This window comes from Echinococcus granulosus (assembly GCF_000524195.1).
Source record: "Echinococcus granulosus chromosome Unknown EG_S00002, whole genome shotgun sequence".
NCBI lineage: Eukaryota > Metazoa > Platyhelminthes > Cestoda > Cyclophyllidea > Taeniidae > Echinococcus > Echinococcus granulosus.
Genome location: NW_020170382.1, coordinates 2,011,430 through 2,034,237, shown reverse-complemented (window position 1 = coordinate 2,034,237; position 22,808 = coordinate 2,011,430). Strand labels below are relative to the sequence as shown.

The 22,808-nt window shown below is 41.8% G+C and overlaps 2 protein-coding genes across 2 annotated transcripts; both read right to left on the bottom strand. All coding sequences in view use genetic code 11, as the record gives it.

Annotated features, from left to right (window-relative positions):
• Window positions 1-1,243: 1,243 nt before the first annotated feature.
• On the bottom strand, window positions 1,244-17,048 carry EGR_00574 (Fibroblast growth factor receptor; the record flags this gene model as incomplete). Its single annotated transcript, XM_024489823.1, has 12 exons — window positions 1,244-1,363; window positions 3,626-3,979; window positions 5,019-5,135; window positions 5,601-5,809; window positions 7,029-7,139; window positions 8,079-8,510; window positions 10,214-10,379; window positions 11,886-12,204; window positions 13,012-13,244; window positions 14,198-14,388; window positions 15,159-15,479; window positions 16,880-17,048. 12 exons carry the CDS (start codon window positions 17,046-17,048, stop codon window positions 1,244-1,246), a joined length of 2,742 nt encoding a protein of 913 aa, XP_024355820.1.
• A 762-nt stretch (window positions 17,049-17,810) lies between these two features.
• On the bottom strand, window positions 17,811-22,767 carry EGR_00573 (Nuclear pore complex protein Nup54; the record flags this gene model as incomplete). Its single annotated transcript, XM_024489822.1, has 7 exons — window positions 17,811-17,972; window positions 19,374-19,661; window positions 19,736-19,843; window positions 20,530-20,652; window positions 21,408-21,592; window positions 21,860-22,315; window positions 22,392-22,767. The coding sequence occupies 7 exons, from the start codon at window positions 22,765-22,767 to the stop codon at window positions 17,811-17,813; spliced, it is 1,698 nt and encodes a 565-aa protein (XP_024355819.1).
• Window positions 22,768-22,808: the final 41 nt, after the last annotated feature.

Below are 22,808 nucleotides of genomic sequence, written 5' to 3'. Positions count from 1 at the left end.
AGGTTTGGTTTGACACCTTATCTGATTGACGCCCCGATACAATCTTTATGGTCTTCCTTATTTATGAGATGTCAAAATGTCGGGCCAACAAGCCCGTATCTATCCACCATTAATTTCTTTCAGTTATAGCCAGTTTGGCCACACACCCGGTGGTATCAGCACCAAACACTTCAATGGTTAGACACTGCGAAATCATCTCTCTTTTTGCCTTCTTCGAAGGGTTCAAGGCACTGATTAGGATGCTTTGCTAAAGGTTTATACTGCTGCCTCCAGCCCTCCTTGACAGTATATCGAATCTTCTGACTTAACTAGAGCGCTATAGAACGAGATTTAAATTCCAGGGTCTTGCTTCTGTGTTCCTCGGGGTGAACTGCGACCACATTTTGACCCATTACCAATCATATTAGTAGTTTTGGATTTTATTACCGTAAAAGGACTAGATCATGTGAATCGACATTAATGTTGTGGGTAATTCTGAAGATTGGACTCGTCTTGAGCGAGTCTGGCACACATCAGAAATTGAAGCGCTAAGGCAAAAGCGAAAATAGTCTCGCGAACAGTTTTACTATTCGAACAAGACCAATCCCAATGCTAGTCACTGGAAATAGATTAAAAAGTTAGAACAAGCATACAAGTATAGAAACGGAAAACAGGAGCGCGGGGAAAGCGGCTACCCATTCTTACGAGTTACTAGCTCTGTGCTTGTACGTATGTAAACCTTAATCCTCTCGAGCTTCCAACAAAAATAATCAGCAGCAAGAACTTCAATACGCAAATCTATACTCTAGAGTGCTTAGAGGTCAGGAACAGAATAAAAAAACCGAGATAGGGCACTTTCTAAGGTTGTACATCCCCAGCACTATTGCGGGTACTTCCCCACATCCCAACGGTACAGAAAAGATAAATGCTGTGATCAAAAGGTTAGAAGCAAACTTCATGGCTTAAGCACACTAAATGCTGAGAACAATCGTAATGGTGCAGCACCGACTGATATTCCACAAGGAACTCAACGTTTACACAGTCCTCTCTATTTTGGCCCTCAGAATGGCGTTCCCGAAGTACCAGACCATTTCTTTTGATAAAACAAATTTTTTTCTGCAAATATGGTTTAATACCTAAACATGCTCGTTGCAGTCATGGTATTTCAAGCTTTTGTGGCCCGAAACGATCTGAATCCCTTGAATGAAAGTAAAAAACCTTAATCTGTCGAGGTCTCACCCTACTTTATGCGCCACAATCGAATTTACAACTCTGTGTAACCGTGGTGAACCATGCGTTGACAAATAGCAAGCTCTACCTCGGGCACCAACCAGCACTTCCGAGCCTTCGGCGCCTCCCGGCGTTTACCGACCACGAAACCAAACTTGCAGACACCCATCAACACTGATTATCAGCCTAACTCTACTGGCCTCCATCAGTACCCACGAGAATGATCCACAAATTTGTTGAACATGGAAAGTTGAGCTGGCAGAGATTACGCTGTGGAGCGCCATAGCTAGGACGTTAAAGGTATATTTCTCACACTACGAAATCTGCTTGATTGTTTGTTAAACTACAAACTCATGCAGGCAAGGACGTTATCTTTTGAGAGAACTTTTGTCTCAACATTTATTCTTAAAAATAATGAGGAATCTTCTCTCCAATTGGAGGCGGGTTCCTGGGACCCTCTGATTGCTGGATGACAACTTGTGTTTATGCCTCGTCAGCGCTGTCGAGCGTGGGCAGCCGATCATTTTAAAGGCTGAGGCGCCCACGACTCAGAATTTTGCTGGCGATCCTTGCATGCTCATGGGGAGATAAGTCTGTAGATAAAAAAAATTAGGTGCTTTTTGTCCTTATAAACAGCTTGAATGTAAGTAGTCGCATTTAAGTTCCACAACTTTTGACGCTAGCAGTCCCGAGATTTTAAGAGAACATTCAAGATAACCTGTTTAAACGAGGAGTTAGGGGATACGTAATGTATCACAATTTTGTATTTATTCCTATAGAACAGCCGTGGAAATATTAATAATTGTTGGCGAATTCCCGTAGGACTTTAAAAATGGCCTAAGAACATGGGATCATATTGAGCTCTACCAATCCAAGGTTGTTTTGGAAAACTAGAGAAATTGCGCAAATATTCAAATGTTAGACGAGGGTATGGAAGGGCCTTCCGGGTTTCTAGGTAAATTAAGACGTGATAGTGCAAACAGGGTGCATTGGCTCAAGAAACAGGGTAGAAAAAGCCTTCCGCACTCAGCTAGGTAAGGAACCGACAACGATTTCTAGGGAATATTACAAGGAATAAGGAAGGTCGGATAGAAGTCACATAACAGTTGCCTTGATTCCGAACGCCTTGATTTGATCACCAACAACTACCACAAGAATATTTCTCAGAATGGATACAAGGGTAGACAAATTTTAAGCAGATGGCCTATGAATGAAAATTAATGTAATTTTTCAATAGGACATAACACCGTCTTTTTTCTTTTACCAACAAAGTGATAGAGGTACTAGTCAAATGAATGAAATCTTAGAAAAATCGACTTTCGAATGATGTACCAAGAATGGCGCACAAAAAAATAGAGCAATAGCAACGTTTACTTTGACTGGAAGTACGAAGGAGCGAATACGACTTTGTTAACAATTAGTTGAATACCAGGTCCCGATTCTAGAAGTCATTCTCAAATCTCATGCATGTGAGAATTGCGAGCTTTTCAATGAAGTCCTTTTGAGAGATGCGTTACCATGAAAGCCATCTTAAAAGTCAAAACAAGCAGTGCAGTAAAGTAGCCAAGTAAACCTTTTGCAAAGGCGCCTTGGTAACAATTTCACTTGGAGAAAGGATAATGTAACACAATACTTTTAAAAATGAATTTGAATAAAAGAAGCACTCAATGACGGTTTTAGGAAAAGTGAGCTTTAAATCATATTTCAGGTACTCTTCAATGACCAAAACCTCGTAGATGCTAGTTTTAATAAAATTATGATCCAAATCAAGTTAAGAATAACAAGAGATTGAAGTGAAGCAGTAAAAGGCAATGGTAGTCAGATTTGTATGTAGAAAGCCCAATGTTTCCTGCCAAACACGAAAGGCTGTTGAGATGTCCTTTTCCCATTATCATCCAATGAATTAACCAGAAAAAATGACGTAAAAAATGAGAATGATGCAGCTCAGAAGGTACAGTATTAGCCAAATAATCATGCGACTACTTATAAATAAGGAGAGAAAAAAACTATCGTCTCTTTTTTTAAGTTAATTTCATCACCAAAATAAAGATGTTCCAAATTGAAGACTTAAAAACTAGTAAGAGTACCGTAAAGCAATTTTTCGATTTGTAAAAAATAAAGGTTATTTTTGAATAAATAGTTGTAATATGAATGCTTTTTACAAGCCGCATAGTATTTTTTAAACGGCACCCTGTAGGCATTCTTATGAGCACTAGCGCACGAGATGACCTCACTTTTAGTGATTCACACAGCTTACCAATAAATCACTGGTAATAAACAAAAAAGAACTACTGTACGAGGCCAGTGTTTGGTAGGGGTGGTAAACAGTCTGGGCAGAGCATCGGACACGCCAATCGTTAAAATGAGCGCTTAATCGAAGCCTCCACCACTGGAATAAAACGAGGTCTTCACCCACATGACTTAGTAGATTGGCGTCTTCACTCTTCTTCCTCTCTAGTGCGGCCTCTCTGCTGAGATCCTCGAGCAGGGTGCGGAAGTCAGGTCTCGCGTCGACGGAAGCGGCCCAGCAAGCGGTCATGAGGCTGTAGAGGGTGCCGGAGGCTAAGGTAGGCCGTGGGAGCCGCCCACCCTCTCGTCCCACAAAGACGCCCACTGCAGACTCCGAAGGCAGGTCTTCGTAGGGCGTTTCTCCCACCGCAAAGGTCTCCCACAACAGCACCCCAAAGGACCAAACATCACTGCGCGCGTGCCGACGGTTCTCTTGAAGCACCTCCGGTGCTGACCAACGCACGGGAACCTTCTTCGTAGCCTTTGGCGAAAGTAAAGAGATATTCGAAAAGGAGCACATTGCGTCAAGTCCTCAAAGAAGACCAATTCGTTGATGCTAACAACTAAAGGAAATAGGATCTGCTTATCCGAATAACTATTCCATCTCCTCCGCTTTAAAAGGTTCATCACCGTCGCATACATGTGACCTGCCATTCCACATAGGTTCATGATAAATGGCTGCATCAAGTCGTGTTGCAACAAAGTGGATGTAGAACGTTCTTGATTTGAAAATAACCACATTTTTAGCTTTCGAGCAAACATTGAATCGACTTGGAAATTATGCACTGCTTAAACAACAAAGCATTCGCACCGTGGTTTCCGACTTTCCCCCTTGGAGCCTGATAGCGGATATGTTTAATGGTTGTGCATAGACAAGAGCTTAAATATGCTTGAAATTTGGCCAGAAGGGAAAGCGCGTTCATTTTTAATTATACACAATACGAGGTTATGAGTAGGTTCAGTTTAACTGGGAAGAAACACATTCCAAAACGCCACGTTGCTCGCCACTTTATCATATCGCATCGGGTCATTACTAGTCCGCTATGAATGACGCGGGTCACTAGCACGAGAGTACAATGTAACGGTTATTTGTGCTTGTTCTTTAAGGAATCAGATAGAATTTCCAATGAAATAAATTAGCTTTATTTCTCCCATGAGTAGCAGTTGGAATTCGATCAACAGTCAGGAGTAGTAGGAAAAGGCACCACAAAGGGATTTAATGGGTAAGGTAACGTTTTGCAACAGTTTTTGTGCAGGTATAAACAAGTTCATCACAATATTTTATTAAAGCGTATAATAGAACAATGCCTAAGGGTAAGTGAGATTATATTTGAGTTACGTGTAAGTCAAAACGACAACTTTCTTCTCAACCCTGTCAGAATGAGACCAAAAAGCTGGGAATATGCATGAGGCACAAAAAATCATCTTTAAGGACCCAATAAATTACTCGGATATCAAACGAGTGCAAAACTTTCACTACCTCGTTCAAATAATTTTAAAATTCTGAGCGTGGAACTTACTGGTAGTTCTACAAACTTTCCGTGTGGAATGACGCAGGCCAGCCCGAAGTCGTTTAACTTTGCAGTGAGGGATGCAGTCAACAGAACGTTGCGGGCTGCCACATCACTGTGAACCACCTGATGGTAAAAGAAAAGTTCTGCATCACTGTCACCAAAACTGAAAGTTTCGATACCTTCGATTGGCAGGAAGACATAAAGTAGGGTTTACTGTTACTGTAAGTACCCGCATCACTACATCGCGATACATGTGCCAAGTTTATGGGCTCTAATTTTTCCGTCTACACTATATGACCTCGAATATCCTACTATGTAAATTGGGTAACGAAGAAGAGCAGAATAAGGCGCTTCACAAATCAAGGAACGTACAGAAACACATTCCCCTTGTAAGGACATAGGCTTTTTAAGCATGAAACAAGCGCATCGTAGGCGTCAAGTAGCAATCTGGTCCAGCCCAAATATCTGAATACAGTCTACTTGCATCATCCTAATGAAACGCTGCCACTTTAAGTAAGCGATCTTTAAACAAGGCTTTTAAATCAAGGTACGTACGCTGACAACCATAAGTATAAATGGGCAACGTACAGCGATTTCCTCAAGGTAGACTAGAGCACTAGCAATGTCAATGACGAAGGAGTAGAGGTCCGCGACAAGAGCCCTGGCTCTAGTCCACCAGTAAGTCATGACGACCTCACCCAACACCGTATCTCGGTTCGGACGCAGGGCTCGTAAGTAGCCCAACAGCGTGCCGTGGGAAGCGTACTCCGTCACCAACACCGGTCGGTTACTCAAATCTTTGGGAGAAAAGAGCCACGCATTTGTGCTGTTAACTTGTACCGTTGTGCAATTTGAATTCGTCAACAGAATTCTTTCACACCTTATTGGAAACCCACGAATCATTTACGATTTGAGGTAGACTAATTGCAAGAGAAACAACAACCATGGAGTTTGAAGGTTTTTGTTACTGGAATTATGAGACTTCAGGGACGTAAGTTATTAATCCATTGATTGATATTCATGGCAGCCCCTGTAATACTGTTCCCAAAAAGCATTTGTTTTAGAACTTGGCATTGCGACTTGAAGGTTGTTTTAGTGATTGTTCCTGCCTAGCTCAAAGTGGGTTTCATTTTGTGATACTGATTAACTCAAGGCGATGAACACTGAAGGGGACTAAGGTATGTAATTAGCGGTTCGCCTGATGAAACGAACGTCATGCGACGCCTAATGACAGTGATTAGCCATTCACAATATCCTCCATTTGTTAAAATAGTTCACTTCGAAAGTGTTTTCTATCTTCCTTCTCCTTCATGTCTCGGTGTTGAACATTTCATGGACAAGGCGCATCACCTAAGGCTCTTCCTTAACACTCCAACGGTTCTGAAAAAGGCTGCCTGCTTAAAATAAACCGCGCGAATTAAAACAATAGCCCAAAAATTTTGCTTACTTAAGTGTTATGAACCTCTTGGTTATCCGAACAGTTTCAGGTAGCTTTTATGTGTTTGTTTCTGAAAGTGAAATATCTTTTAAGCCTTACCCCGCGAAAGTGGGATTAGTTTGGAATTTTAAAAGGCTGGTTTGTTTGCATAAATAAATTAATCCAATAATCATTATAGTACACTACACTACACCTTTTGTCAGTCTCATCTATTTAAAGTAGATGTTCTTTAAACATCTCCCCACCAGCCATAGAGGCACATTTTTCAACTAACACATCATAGCAGTCTATTGAGAAATTCGCTCATACCGGATTCCGTTCTTCCTCCTGGTAACTGGTGCTAATATGCTATTTGCATAGCCACTTTGTCACCTTGATCCAAACCGCGTTGGGATTACATAGTCCTGTTTAAAGCTGGACCCCAAGGACATTAGGCAGCTCGTTATAACTTTAACTCAATAAAGTAATTCATTCATAGAAATTGTTTGCATGAACAAATTGTACTAGTAATTTTGCGTCAGGAGTTGTAAAACGAGACTTGCATAGAGATTGAAGCAGTAAAAGTCGTCGTGACTCACTGGTGCGATGCGCACAGCCCAGAAACTGGATGATGGTGGGATGAGCGCCAATGAGACGGAGAATAGCCACCTCGTTAGCAAACTCGAGGACGTGGTCTTTCAAGTAGACATCTGAAGGAAGAAGGAAAAACCTGCTAATACCGAGGGATCGGATCCGTTAGATAAGTTATTGCTAATTTGACTACGGAAACCCTGAAAATGATATTGTCTCGGCTATACATGTTCAAAGCCAGTCTAGAAGTTATTAAATGAGCCCAGTAAGATGTGGTTTTGATAGCAAAACTAACTTGTCAAAATTGGCGAAATGTACTTTACAGATTTACGACAAACTTTTGTCTGAAAAATATAACAGAAGCCTCATCTGGCCTCAAGGAAGATGTTGCTCTCGTGAATCACCTCCAACTTCCCAAGGCTACATGTAATTGAAACAAACAACAAGGTTGAGATTTCAATAGCTTTCCTTAAAAAGTATTCAACCCTATCAGGACTACAGCGAAAACTGGCAACACCTACTCAGATGATACCAATGCCCGCTTTCAAACCCGTTGGTTCTGAAAGAGTTTGTATGGCAGCTAAAATCAGATCCTGGTGAAAAACTACCGTCGGGACAAGTTTGAGATGCTTGTTTTACCTCCATTACTCACCCCGACAGCTAATGGGTAAATCTATAGCCGACTGTGTTATTAATTTGATAAAAAAATGCTAAGAAGGAAAGTAGAATTGCTGTTTTATCTGCACAAAGTCTAGGCCTTAGGTATACATTGATCTTGCGGAATTGGTTAATGAAATTTTGAAACAAAAAAAGCAGTGGAACAAGTGCCACTTTAGCTCGCAACAGCAAGTCAATCAAGTCGCTTTCCAACGAGGTAAAAGCGCAAAAAATGGAATTCCGAATTCAAATCCTAACATCGTGCTTTCCAAAGATCATAAATTATTATAAAGCAGGTTAAACTTCCCCACCAGATAAAAGTGATGCAAAAATATCATTTTTATTCACAAGAGAGCAAAATCTAAAAAAGTTTGTCTTTTCTCACATAAAACTAAACGCACCATTAAGCACCTTCGCGACGATCGGACGTGGAAGCACATGACTCTGTCCCGGTGGAGACGTTAAAAGCACTCCCTTGAAGACGTCGCCATAGCTTCCACAAGCAATTTGCTCCTCCAATCGAAGACTGCGGGCAGAAAGGGGCCAACGGGTCTTGCCCAATTTCACATACTCCAACGCTGCAGCTTTTTTTGCCTGTGCCGCCTCCCTGTGGAAATTATTCGGCCCTCGTGGCAGAGGTGTAGGCAGCGGCGGGCTGCAGAGACGGCGCTCGAGTAGCAAGGAGCTAGTGTAGGCCTCCACTGTTTTCCACACTGCGTAGTGACGGCGGCTGAGGCACTGACGTCGCCATAAATAAAGTCCTACGAATAGGAGAGTTGCTACTACCAATCCACCTACGACCATGCAGATGAGTAAGAAACCCTCGTGACGGTCTGAGAAGGCAAAGCAAGGGGGAGAAAAATGGACTAGAATCCTATATTACATCATTTTTATTGTAAGGGAATGAAAATTGTAAAGATGATCTATCAAATTTGGGCATTCCCATAGGGCAAAGTTGAATCAAACTTTGATTTAGTTCTTGTGGATTGACAAGGTATTTATTACCCATTGAATTTTTAGGCGTATTACAAAGAAATTGGCTGGAGTTGAACTGAGATGCCGTGTGGTCAAGCAGAGTTTTTTTTGTGCTCTCTCCGAACGTAAACAAGTATACACAACACACTGATAAATTATCAAGTACCCGATGAGGCTTTTAGAATTAAGTACTGCAGACCATCTCGTCAAGAAGGTCAGTCTGAGTGGTCACCTTTTTTGAACTACTTTGCCATTTTTGACATTACCCCAAAAATGTGAAACAATTAGCAGCTTACATACCTATCGTAAAGGTCAGAGCATTTTTTCACAGGGTGAACAAAAATAACAAAGTCTCCAGCAAAGCAAGGTCAAAAGCCGAATTCCTAATTCGAGTGATATGAAATTGTCCCTGTTGGGGAACTCTTCCACCAGCTGGAAATCATTAATGCCAACTTTCGGCATGGAGGTGACTCGGTTTGAACCACTACCGAACCTTGGCTAAATTTGCATAGAAGCCCTACTTACAAGGAATGCTGACAGCTAAAGAAGATTAGCTTGGCAGATGAAATGGCATGACTCTGAGAACAAATGAAGAGAGACTTATCGTTAACCACTCTAATAAAATTAAAATTTAGTTTAGTAGGTGCACCGAAAGAGAAAAAATTTCGTCTACTGCAAGCTACAATTTATTGAGGGTCCGTCGTTTGCGCCTCCAGTTGAATTTCAACTCAATAATCACCCGCGTTAGACTACAAACAAAGCCGATTCTTGATTAGAAGAAAAACTTTGTCCAGCTTTTAATGCCTCACACCTCAAAAAGCAAGAGACTGCCTACCTATATGAAATTAAAGTATATCCCCATTCACAAGCCATTCGTGTACATTGTCCCGAAGAAGCTCAGATTCTGGATGAATAATGTAACATTTGACAAAGCTTTTTTAAAAATGTTTGGCATTCCTTATTTGCGATGCCTTTTTGACCGGATAAATAAAAGTTGAATTTGTATTGGGGCTTAAAAGACCAAGTTAAAACCAATTAAACACTGAAAGCTGAGCGCTCGACGACCTTATTTATTTGCACTGTCATGCTCCATGAACCCTCATTCGGACGATGCTGGAGATGAATGCGGCCGCATTTGCATCTCGATAAAAACTTCCCATCACCTTGGAAAATTTTATCATCAATGCAGAGATAACTAGTTGCAAATACCAGGTTATCATTTTGAAACTTACAACACAACTATTTAGTCGAAAACGATGTCAGCAGTGCAGTGAAATGGGAAAGAGCCGGATCCGGAGACTACATGACACATCGAAGAACAACAATTGCTTCCACTGTATATAGATATGATAAATGTGAAAAACACGACTGGGAATCCTAATTTGATCCTTAAAAAACTACTAGAAACAATTTTTTAAATGAAATCATACGGCATAGGCAAATTTTTACAGTACCTCGATGACAAACCATCGGTCCATATATTTTTCAGCCAAGGAATACAATATTACTGATTATTGAAAATAAGCACTCAACTTTTCCACTTTGTAAATTTAGTGCTTACCCGAAGGGGAGCAGGTCATGTGGACTAACTTCATTTGAACTAGGGGTCCGTAGACACATACAACAACATGGCTGGGTTGGCAGTCGAGGGAGACGTTGCCCTGTAGGGTCGTGTCGAACGAATGGTGCTTCTTGCCTCCTACGCGGAGCGTCGTCACGTCGGACTTCTGTAATGGAAATATGATGGAGTTCCAACCTTCCTATGAAGCCAGAGATAGGAGCGCATGCCATGTCAGAAAAGTTGCGGTAAGAGATTTCATTGGCTCATTTTCTCAACACTTAGAGCCAAGAAAGCTCTGGAACGTGGGAAGATGATGTGTATTTTATTTGGCATCCAACATCAGACTGTTGTAGGATTTCGACGGCCTTACGGATCAAATTCACCGCAATTCGCAAATAGTGAAGGATATAGTTCTAACCGGGATAAAAATTAGTGGGCAGACCTACCTTTGTTAAAACATCCAAAACTTATTTCAAATGCCCAAAAGAAGGCATCGGACGTTAGCATACCACCCACTATTCAAATTGTATTAGCACGTTGACATGAATTTATTTCCTTTTGTAGGAATTGCTCTTTATTTACTCTTCGTCAAGGCAGAGTACTTCTTAAGCGTAACCAGAAACTACTCAGCATTTACGTTTTTCACAAATTCCAACAGGTAATAAATGATTAGGTGAATTAGGACGCTACCGGCGTTCAAAAACTATTCTTTAGCTGAAATTCCTTGCGTTTTAAAAAAGGTCTTTTACCTGATTCGTACAAGATGATTACGAATAGTCGATGACTTTGATAAAGTTTGTGCATAGTTTCCTTATTTATGCACATAAAAGCGTCCTACAGTCAAACATTGTGACCTAGAAATTCCTACTCTATGACTTTTAAATAACCCGATTACACAGCTGAATTGAAAAAGCTTGCCTTCAAACGACTTGATAAGAATCTATCCTAACTATGTCCGATCTGTTGTCTAGGCACTCGTTCAACAACTAAAGGAATCGTGATTTCCATGATTATTGTTGGACATTTACAGGGGTTTTCTTTTTAAAGAATCGTGCTGATTTACCTTCTTGGATTTTTACTTTGTGCGTGGATAAAATTCCAGTATCAAAACCAGGATATTACGATGCATGCATCAGGTATTAGTCTAATTCCCATATTTCACCGTAAGTTATCCCTCCGCAGCTGTATTCCGTTATATTCCATGAAAACTTATTTCTCTTCCCAAAAAAGTTATTCAAATGCTTACGTTTAAGAGACGAACAATTAAGGAGCCTACTCTACTGAGAAAAAACATCCAAAGGATCGAGGAGGTCAAATGAGCTCGGTGCAAGATTTTCCGTTTAAGGCACAGGCAGATTCGTGGAAGATATTCCTAGGGTGGCTATCATGGAAAATGGAAAAATGGAAAAAATGACCAACATTAGAAGTTATTTACTGAGAATAAGGTTAGTCTTTAGACCAGAAAGCTGTGCATTATTTTAAAATGACAAGTCTGGTATGGAAATAGGTAAGGCGTCACGTTGCTAAAATGTCGAAGCGAAAATTCTTTTAAAGATAAAATTCTTGAACAAAAAGGTTGTAAAATACCTGCTATCAGCTACTGAACCAAGAGGATCAGTAGTCAAAGCTCTGTGGCATGCTCCCTCCCCTGCGACTAAATAATTTAACTTACAAGCAGAAACTTGCCATATCTCTTTAGGATACCATCGAACGGAGATCTCACAGAGGTGATGTTTTCCACTTTGAAAAAGAGTCTGATGACATGGGGATCTGGAGGAAGCCGAATGAGTTGCAAAAGCTCATTAAAGACCAAGAACACGGGTCGGGAGCACGTGGCTTGGACGAGTTTTTCACTATTGACTGGAGAGACCCAGAGTCGCAAAAAGGAATTACGTTTGCAGGCGTTCAACTCCTGGATCAGGGCCTCTAGTGGTGGCGACTCGTTGGGGAATCGGTCACAGTCCTCTCCGAAGCGCTCTATGTCAGTCAGCCTGCAGGGAAATAACAATGTAAATGAGGATGGGAAAACTATGAGCTTGGGAATTTGATATGATGACGAAAGGGTTTGCTCTGCTGTGAAAGAAACAGAAGGATTAATTAAAAAAACATCCAAGAAACATAGTTTTAACAGTTCTCTTGATTGCCAACTCATTTATCGCAAAACCTTTAAAAAGTGAATGATGCGCCATATTGCTGGCTTTAGCGCATGGTGGAAAAATCTTTTTATTTATTTGACCAAATTAGGGCCAGTTGCTGCCTTTATGTGGAGAGTCCAAAAGCGAGGCATGTGAATTCTTGGCGTAGCCTAGTCCCACCCATATCACCTTTTTTCACAGATGATATGCGGATTTCAATAGCATGACTGACTTGCACAAACAGAGTAGGTTTACAACACTAAAGGTCTCACCAATTCTGACGATAAGCGACAAGAAGATCAAGTTTACACTAAATGCCTTTTATTATGCATGGGAGTCAAGCGGCCCAGAAAAGTCAGAGGTACTTCAAAGCATAAATGAGAGTTAGTGGTGCACTGGAATTGCAAGGAGTCACGCCAAAAGGGGTTTAATAACAAATTTATTTAATCACCTTTCAATAGTTTGTCAGATGAGCTTGAATGACAAGAGCTACAGTAGTTAGCCTTGGTTCTGTGATCAGGTAGTATGGGAGTGCCTTACGGATACCCTTTAAGTCGAGACTGCTAATTCTGTATCGAATTTTACAATTAGCTGAATTCTGAGGATTCTGATTACCTGTGAGGGAGATCCCCGCGGACCCCATAACAACAACTAAAGGCTCACCCATAAATCCAATCAGAATCACGGCGGTTGTCACTTCTAAGTCGGTAGTCGACACTGAGTTGATTCTCCACCAATCCGTCCGCCTTGAACATTTGAACCTCGCACGTGTAGACCGTCCGTCTCCGCAGGTCGCTCGGAAGTCGTACCATGAGGGTGCTTTTGAAACAGCGACTCCTCGAATGCTGCATGTAGTCCTCCTCGCAGGTAATTTCCATAGTTTTTACGACGTATCGCTTCAGTTGAACAGAGTAATACGAAGTGAAGGTAAATTGGTTGGAGGAAAAAAAGAACATTTTAATTTTACAGAAAGCGAGAGATTATACTCCACTTTTGCTTGATCACGCAATGTGTAACGAATGGGGCAAAGGTATGGGTGTTGGACATTGCCACTGACAGTGGGCAGCATAATTGCGCAAAAAAGGAGGAAGGCACAAGCACAGCATACCCTAGCCCCTTCTTCGATCTTGTTCAAATTTTTCGCATTCTTACAGGTTCAGAAACAAGAAGCCAAATATTTGTTCCTCCAAGAATTTATAACTACAACTTCTAAATTATTTCGAGATCCGATTAAATGCTTACATTTTTATTAGCCCGATTTAGATTAAAAAGAATTGGGATCCCAGGCTTACACTTCGCTATAAGGGTGCTCCTTTATTGAAATTGGTCCCCGACACAAAGCAGCCATAGAACGAGAGGTCTGCTTTTGGAGAGAAGTCAGTCAACTCAAAAGAATCACCACTCATTTTCAGCTTTTTTTACAGTTTATCTTGTGAAGCATACGAAAAACTTTAGGAATTCGTTTTATAGGATTGGTGGACGCATATTAAAGGTTTAAAGGCAGTGAAGGAAACAAAGTTCCTAAGCATTTTGAAAACTGGATTTGTGCCTTTACTTCATAAATTAAGATCACTTTTTGAAATATACTTGTGGGCAAAAAAGCATTTTTTCACCACTTAATGATTGCGATTTTGTGGAAATGACGCAAACATTTGTTTCTAGAAGTAAAACTAGTTGTCAAGAGCAAGCAAATTTGAAGGCACGGGAAATGGACTCGCATGAGTCGAAAATCTTAAAGCATGACATTGAAAACAAGTCAAGGAGGGAGCCTGGAGCGTAGTCTGGACGTAGAAATAACATCCGATTGAAAGCTTGATACAGTAGTAAATTTTCAGTAGAATGCACTGACCTTGTCATCTTCCTGTATGGGGGATTCAAATCGCCTGTCCTCTGGGTAGAGGTCATTGAAGTACCAAGCGACGTGTGGACGCCTTGGACCGGATGACTGGGCGAAATAAAAGCAGTTGAATTCGAGGGGTTCAGTAGTCATCTCGACCTCAAGAGGTGTTGTGAGCATTTGGGGAAGCCAATAGACGTTGTCTGGAAGGACGGAAGCACCGACATTTGAACTGGTCTCTCACTACTTAGTATGGCTATATTGCACTGGCATCGGATGTGTTTTTAATTACAGCAAGTCTTAAGATACTAGTGATTTTATGGCAGTGGTAAAGTTAGAACCCCGCCAACACTACTTTCCTTTTGGTTTACTTACTATTCGTACCCATAACTTGACTCATTACAATTAATTCCAGCTGGGTAAAGAATAGGGTTGTTTGATGTGGGATTCTGGTTAAGCGGCACTGCAGCAAGACTTTATTTTATGTTAAGCAGGTATAACGAGGCACAGCCAGTCTCGAGAGCGACCTTTAAAATGGACTGGGGAAGTGAGAAAGTGTTACCAGCAATCTGCTGACTTTTAACAAAGAAGCAATAGGGTAGACTCACTTGGAAAAATATGGGGTGTAATGTTCAGTAGGGTGTGTTGAAAAATGTTCGGTCGAGGAGCTAAAATGAAACATAAATTAATGTCGTTTGTTAATAAGAAAATCCCCACTTCGTGCCTACTCGTGAATGCAATGGAAAGGCGACTTTCAGAGGTGCAATACATCAATTTCGCAGTTTACAAATTCTGAAGGCTTGCATCCTAGAGGGTGCTTAAGCTATGTGAGTGATAAATGCGATTTGAGTCCAAAGTTCACAAAAGTTAGTGGAGCATTAGGAAAGCACATTGTTTGACCGCTAATCCCCTTTGGACTCTCGCGGCCCTGTAGTAGCATGGGGTTTGAGAGGGGTAGCTCTAATTTGCTTACCCTTCACGATGAGGTGAACCACCTCAGCACAGGAAATCTTCATAGAACCATTGTAGCAACAGCGATAGACACCTGCAGCACTAGGACTGATCCCTTCAAATGGGATTTCACCTTGAGGAAGGAGAAAGTCGTTTACACCACGGTTAAGGCGACCATCCTGGAACCAATAGATGTCCTCCATGCGAGGTCTTGCAGGCAGTGCAGAGATGTTGCAGGGCATAAAGTAGTCCTTGAAAACGGGGACTTCAATCCTCACACATCCTACTGCGGCCACATGCAGCAGTATCACCGGCAACATTTGTGGAATGAGTACCATAAACACTGAAATAGTTGTAATAGTGTGAAATTCTTTGAAATCAAACCAGACACAACTTGCCCCCAAACACCTGATCAGGGCGTTTCGGTCCCCCTAGTTGGCCGTATTTGGCTTTTGCCTGGGACAATTACACGAAGTTTATGCTCTTTTATTACTTCCGCCTTAGATAAGAGTAGAAAAATATTTTTCCACTTAATAGATCACATAGTATGAATTCTAATAGCTGCTGCCGATTGGTGCATTGGGCTTATCCATTACTGCTGAAGCACCACTGAGTACAGGTGGGTATGCAACTATCTATAAAATGTCTAAAACCTTCGAATACTTCAAAACTGCATTTCTTCATAATTAATCTGATCACTATTGCTTTATTAATGATTTGGGTAGCAAAACGACTGACCTAAGTGCAAGATCCTGACTACGTACCGGCAATCACTTACCAGCCAGTTAGTCAGTAATAAAAATACAACCAAACCAACCGCGACAAAAGGAGCAGGAATTTTTGTGCTGGTCCCGCGTCTGTGCGCCTGCTCGAGGTGGAGGTGTCTACGCCAGTAACGCACTCGAATCGTTCAATCAATCGAACCGTCCCGCCCCCGTTCTACCAGTCGGTGGCGTGCGTGGTGAGCCCGTGCACGACGCTGATTGGCTACAGAGGGTGCACTCATGCGGTCCTATCTGCGCTCCTTCCCTCCCCCTTCCTTGTTTCCCCTGCAAACCGCGAAAATGACCTCGATTTTAGACCTCAGCACTGTGGTAACCAGTCAGGTGTTTGAGTAGACCAAAAAAAGCATACTTGGGGGAGTTGCTTTGTTTTGAATGCTCTGGCGATACTCCCATGTCTGTGTACTTTTGTGACGTGGAAAGGGAGCGAATGTGGCATAGGTGACGGACTCCTTCGTTCAAGCTAGGGAGCCGCGTAAGTGCAGGTTTGAACAAGAGCATAGTGGTACCAGTTAAACCCCCTTATTGGCCACCGTCAATGTGAATAGAATGCATGAGCATTACCAGTGTCTTCTCGGGTGTGGCCAATTATAATGGTCGTACGCCCCATGATGTTGCTTGCGTAAAACCGTTTAAATATTGTTTTTGAACTCAAATAGCCATAACGATTGCAAACTGTAAGTAACCTTACAGCGCATTGGATGCTAGTTTGTGTTTTGGGGTGGCTACTAAACCGGGCTGATTCGAACCATGCCTTTCTCCACGAGACATCAATCCAGTTGCCAGAGCTTTCCTATGGTTCACTGTTCCGGATGGCCTATTAGGACGCATGAAGGATTGTGGACTCTACCGCCCCTCACCTGCCTTTACTTCTTGCTCCTCTTGGAAGCAACTTCTCGGTGAAATATTTGTTTGGCTAAATCTACTAACTACTATCTAAAGTGGTGTTTCCTTTCTATACTGTCAACACCCTCAGTGATTAGCGAGCGCATCCTCACAACCTCAAGGGACCCCTGAAGACGACACGAAGTAGAGGAATGGCTTTGCTGTGAAGAGCCACGGTAGCTGAAGGGCGGAGCAAGACCGACGCAATCAAGACCACCTCGTAGTACTGCGTGCAGTCGGGACATACAGTAACATTCCAAGTGTGCAAAGAAAGGATGATTCTTGGTGCACTAAAAATAGCCTTTAAATTTCACAGTGCATTTTGGCACAGAAGTAATCCCACATAACCTTTGACAGTGATATTCAGACCGCTAAATTTGTATTCTCTGAAAAACTTCCAGCCCCAATAAATGCCAATTGTTTTAGTTAAGTAATAAACAGTTTGGAGGGAAAATCGGACGTCACTCCCCGCTGAGGATTTTATCAGTCCCTTCAAGGTGTTCACTCCCACACAGGGCTTTTCTGCATAGTTTCAAATTCCTAAGAGAAAAAAAAACTACTTTTACAATAGCTAATTTATCAAGGAAATCCAGCTTATCAATTCGCGTAGTTATTTTGTCCTCTCACGATCAACAGCTAACCCACTGGGATCTGCAGGGCAATTCGAAGGCACCGATCAACTTAAAGGTTAATAATGCGGTCAGCGATGTCACCACCCTCTCGTGCGTTAATTTGAATATTTAGCCAACTTCTCTGAAGGTTCAATAAAAGTTCCCGGCTTAACTGACTCGTTGACACAGGGTCACCTCAAACTAAGTCGAAAGGGGAGTAGATTCAAAGCGTGAATCGCATTCGTATGAACAACTCTGTTTGGATCTAATGATTACCTCCGCACAGATTTTATTTAAAAAAATAATGATCGAAACCCCATTTAAGTAAAATAACGAGCCATTTATTAAAGACGCGATAGATACAAAAATACACTGATGAAGGCAAGTTACCTAGGTCTATAAAGTGGGCTCAACCTTCACCCCTAAGCCGGGGTAACTAGTCAGTCCGGGGACGGTGGAGGTTTTCGTCTCTTTCTCCGTGAGAATCCGCACCACAGTGTTTAACTCTGCTAGAAGACGTCGCATTTCTCTAATGCCCGTGGTCCGTTGGCTCAAGTACTAAGGAGAGAATGGACGAGACTCATTAGTTTTTCAGCGAAAGACTCTGATTGGGTTCAAGTGTTTGAGGATCTACTAAGAATAACTAGACATCAATATGCGTTCTTGCCACAGGGTTGACATCGTCAATAAAGTCAGAATCGAAAAGCAAACCACCAAAATAGCCATATCTCATTTTACGAGCTGCATTCTGTCCTAACTTAGCTTTGCCCAAAGCTGACTGCAATCTATTCGAAAGTGGGATAAAAGTAACATCTGGGATTAGTTAGACGCGTTTGATGAGATGATAAATTTTGATGATCATCTTTTCCCATTATGCGCTGGTAAAGAACTCAAAATTACCACAACGCCATGAAGCAATGTATTCCAACTAGCATTCATTTACCAACCATAACACCAACAGTTCCATATGCTGACAGATTCCTTTTCCTTTGAACAATGGATGAGACATGGAAGCTGATTATTATCGACTATTGCCTGAGGTACGATCACCATCGGTAGGAGGACAGGTGGCGATTAAAGTCAGAAGCTGTCTGCTTATTTATTATAGGGGTTTAAAACCTGTAGCTTCGTTTCGACTTTGATATATCAGAACAGGTTTAGAAAGGTTGAAATACAGCGGTATTAACATATTTCTATGACCAATAGGTCATTTTTTCGGTAATTATGGAGTAAGAGTTTACATAGCATTAATAATTCAATAAAAAATCTACTTGATGGCGATGCTTACAAGAAGACGAAGTTGTGATTGATGAGTGTAATGACCACACCAATGAATAGTTCTGAAATGTCTGGAAATCGCTAAAAGATCAACAGGAAAGGAATGTCTACCAATTTCATTGAATGAAATCTGTACTAACTTGAAATGTAGGTACAACAGCGTCTTGAACTACTTTTTCAGGTACACCTTCAGTATCAAAAACGGTCAACAGTATGAGATGAAATTCGGTATTTATTCAATCAAAGGAGAACCACACAGTTAAATAAGATAATCCGAATGGTAGGAAAATCGAATAATGGATCAAAAACTGCAGTCTTGTTTCAACCTGCCTTCCTAAATTTTATAGAGCTCAAACGAAGAAACTGGAAATGAAAATAACATTGTTGGCTACCCTGGATTACAACATAAAACTAGCTCATCAGAACTGGAAAGTACCTTTCTGTTATTAGTGGCACTAAAAAATGCTATTGGCAGAAATAGAAATGACACAAAGATACGAAGCAGTTTTATCGTATACTGAAAAAAACTAATGTAAGAAATTCCAATTAGCGCAGCAATTAGCATAAATTAGGAATTCCCACGCAAAAGGAGGATAGAGTTAAATGAAAAACAGCCACTAAGGAGATCAGAACTACAAGATCAATTTACCCAAACGCACAAGCACAACGTAGACAGCTCACCTCGCGCAAATCATCAACGATCTCTGGATGCTGCCACCAAGCGGTCGTAGTGGCGGCAAAACCCTCGGAATCCTCGGGGACATCTGCCACTGTGGCATTCTGCCTCTTCGATACCTCACCACCAGTCGCCTTGGTGCGTACGCTGGGTAGCAGCTGCTGAATGCGGGCGCGTAGACCCCGTGGCGCAGTGATCTCCAACCAGATGTGATCCAGCGCACATCGCAGCGCCTCCTCCTCCGCGCTGATGGCGAATCCTGCACGGCGCGCTACTGTCTGTTTCGCCAAGAGCTGAGGAAAGGAAAGATGAGTGTAGTAGTGGTTGCTACTGAAAAAAATAAAGTAGCAATATGGCCGAGACACACTTTCAGGACGCGGTGGTTGAGTTCAATCTGTTTGCGCTTGATTTGAGCAATCCTTTGTGAGGTAGACATCTGTTGGGCTTGTAGTACACTGACCGCAGATAGTAGATGCTAAAACCAAGTAAATGACAAAAGTAAGACCGCCATGTTATTTCTAAGAAATATATTTCAAGTGTACTTACGGGTCGACAGTGGATCTGGTTCATTAAAATTAGATCAATCTATAATCTACAAAAAGTGGCACTGCGACTTTTCCCACATTTGCCACTAATGGGGCATACTAATGAGGTCAAATTCAGAAATGTGGATAGCTGAATTTAACTCAAAAGGGAAAAAGAACGGATACAAAATCAAAAAAACGCACTCCATGATAAGGTCTCAAAATCCCATCGGTGACGGTTGACATTATTGTTTAGATAAAGTTAAAGCATAGGATCTCAAAAGAAACAGATAAATCAGAACAGCGAAAACACCATACAAGAGAGCCAGACCTAAAATGATGATGTATTTTACCCAGAGCCCTTAAATACATGTAACAAGGAATCTGATGCAATTACTGCAATTTTTTGTCCACCCGTGTAATTTTGACAACCAAAAAAGCGATGAATCCGAGATTTTCCTAAAAACTAATTTTCAGTGTAGCTTCGTCACCAAATTTATAATGGAAGGCACAAGTTGTCCCGATTAATCATATTTGCGAGCACTTATCCATGTTCACATAGTGCAAGAAACCACAAGAAAATCAGACGGAACATTAGGCAGCTGAATGAATGCTGACAATCGCACAAGGAACTAACCTTGATAGCCTTGCGCTGCTGGTCACCGAAGAGGAGTTGCCCGTCACGGCGTCTTTTCAGATCAGCAAATCCAATCACGGGGACGGGAATGAGACGGTTCGGTGCCGGATTGTCTTCCCGGGCCTGACCAAAAAATAATAAATAAAGCAATTTAATTCAGACTACCTACCACCGTGACTGGACAGGCTCTGTGATGCTGTTAGAGGATCTAGCACAAGGCACAATTATATCCGCATGATTCAATGCCTCGAGCAAATCACTTATAATAACTTTAACTACTGCAAAGCAAATGAGAGCCAGGCCTCCTAAGTAATGCTAAAATTCACGAAAACCTTCGTACACTTCAGGAATTTGTAAAGAGCATTTGCCACAGGAAACAATGAAAAATATCACTTTTTGAATCTCGCCAAAAAAAAAAGTTTATCAAAGGTGTTCGTAATTTGAAAAAAAAAAACAATAACCGATGGCGTATTTAACAAATTGCACCCGCAATTTAAATTATTTCAAAACATTTTTTCACTTGGATCTGTTATTTCCAGACAGTCTTTTTTGGGTTTCTCAGTTAACCAGTTTTGCGTTTGGTTTCCGAAAAATGAACATATTAGCAACAAATAAAGTTCTACAGTTGCAAATCCCTAAAACAAAAACGATTTACGCAACATTCAGTTCAACTTATGAGAGACGTGAGCACAGCCAAATCCAAGAATGTGATTCTACCTGAAAAGTTTGATCGGGATCACTTATTGACACAACCTGGCCAACTGTGTTTAATGTTGTCACGTGAAACACTCAGTTTAAGCAGAAATCGCCAGGTCAAAATGGCGATAAAGTGTTACCATGCCCGTGTTTCTACTGATGATTGCTGAGAGAAAACCAACCTGTTGCCAGACACGTTTATCAAACCCTGCCGGTGGGATCTCGAGGTAGGCGTTGATCTGCGAGGCGGAGGGTGCCAGCTCCGGCATCAAGCGACAGACACATAACTGAGACTCCAGCTGCGGTTTAATGGTTGGACCGCACAAGAAGTTTGCCAAATCGCTGGCTGGCACGATATGCGTCGCACCTTAAATACCGCACAGGGTTGATTAGAGTGAAAAATTAATAATCTTAGGGATGTCTCATGGAGAAACGAAAACAATGAATACTGCACCATTTAGCTTGTGCCACTAAAGTTAACACCAATGCAAATTTATAGCGTTTGCAGACAAATAACAATGACCAAATAGGCTCGTAAAAGCACAATTAATATAGTTGAGTCACATCAGTGCTTAACCTAAGAAAGCAAGAAGAAAAGAAGCTCTGTCGACTATTAAGCAAGTTCACAACTAACCCGACACTAGGCGTTCAACAACCTTGATGACAACCTCAGTATTGTTTTCAGAGCGAGCGGATGGTCTGATTTCTTCAATCGTGAGCTGATAGTTGACGCGACCACCAAGGAGCCTAAATATGTAGTCCTGAATGCCCTGTTTCAGCGGAAGAACGTCAGCGAAGGCCTTGGTCAATTCCATACAAACGAGACCATCAGCCTCCGAACTGGTGGGCATGACGTTGTAGGCTACGCCACGAAAACGCGAGAACGGATTGTCTGGGGTATAAGTCACGGTTCCAAGGGCTGAATAGCCTATTCCTGTACCAAGCATGGCTTGTAGTTGATTCAGTCGGGCAATTATGTTGTCTCGTTCGTCACCAAATAGCATGGGCTGTGACAGAGATGCGTAGAAAGCATCAACTGACTGCTGCGTTCGTTGTTGTTGCTGCTGTTGTACAGTCGTACTCTGAGACACTAGGAACCAAATTCAAATGATGCATTACACGTTACGCCAAGAAATGAATAAGTAGTAAATAATCAAAATACGTACACAGCCCAGATCCTGGCTGCAGCCCAGAGGTAGCTTGACTACCTTGAGTCGATGAAAATGAGAAAAGAGAACCCGGCTTCGTAGTCGTCGGTGCAGAGCCACGAGCGTTACCAAACAGTGATCCTGGTTTTGTGGCAGCCGAAAAACTAAAAGACGATGCGTTCGAAGTCGCGGTCCCCAATCCACCAAAAATGTTTGTTGAAGTCTTTGCGGGAGTTGGACCCAGACTAAATGCTGACGATGTAGTGGTTTTGGCACCAAAACCGAAGGCATTAGGAGTTGTTGAGGTGCCGAACGAGAACCCACTTTGAGTTGTAGCGCCAAACGCAGCAGGTTGCTGAGATCCAAACAACGGCTTGGAGACGTTACCAAACATAAACAGCGGCAACTGAATACCAATGTATTGCTGGGTCAGTG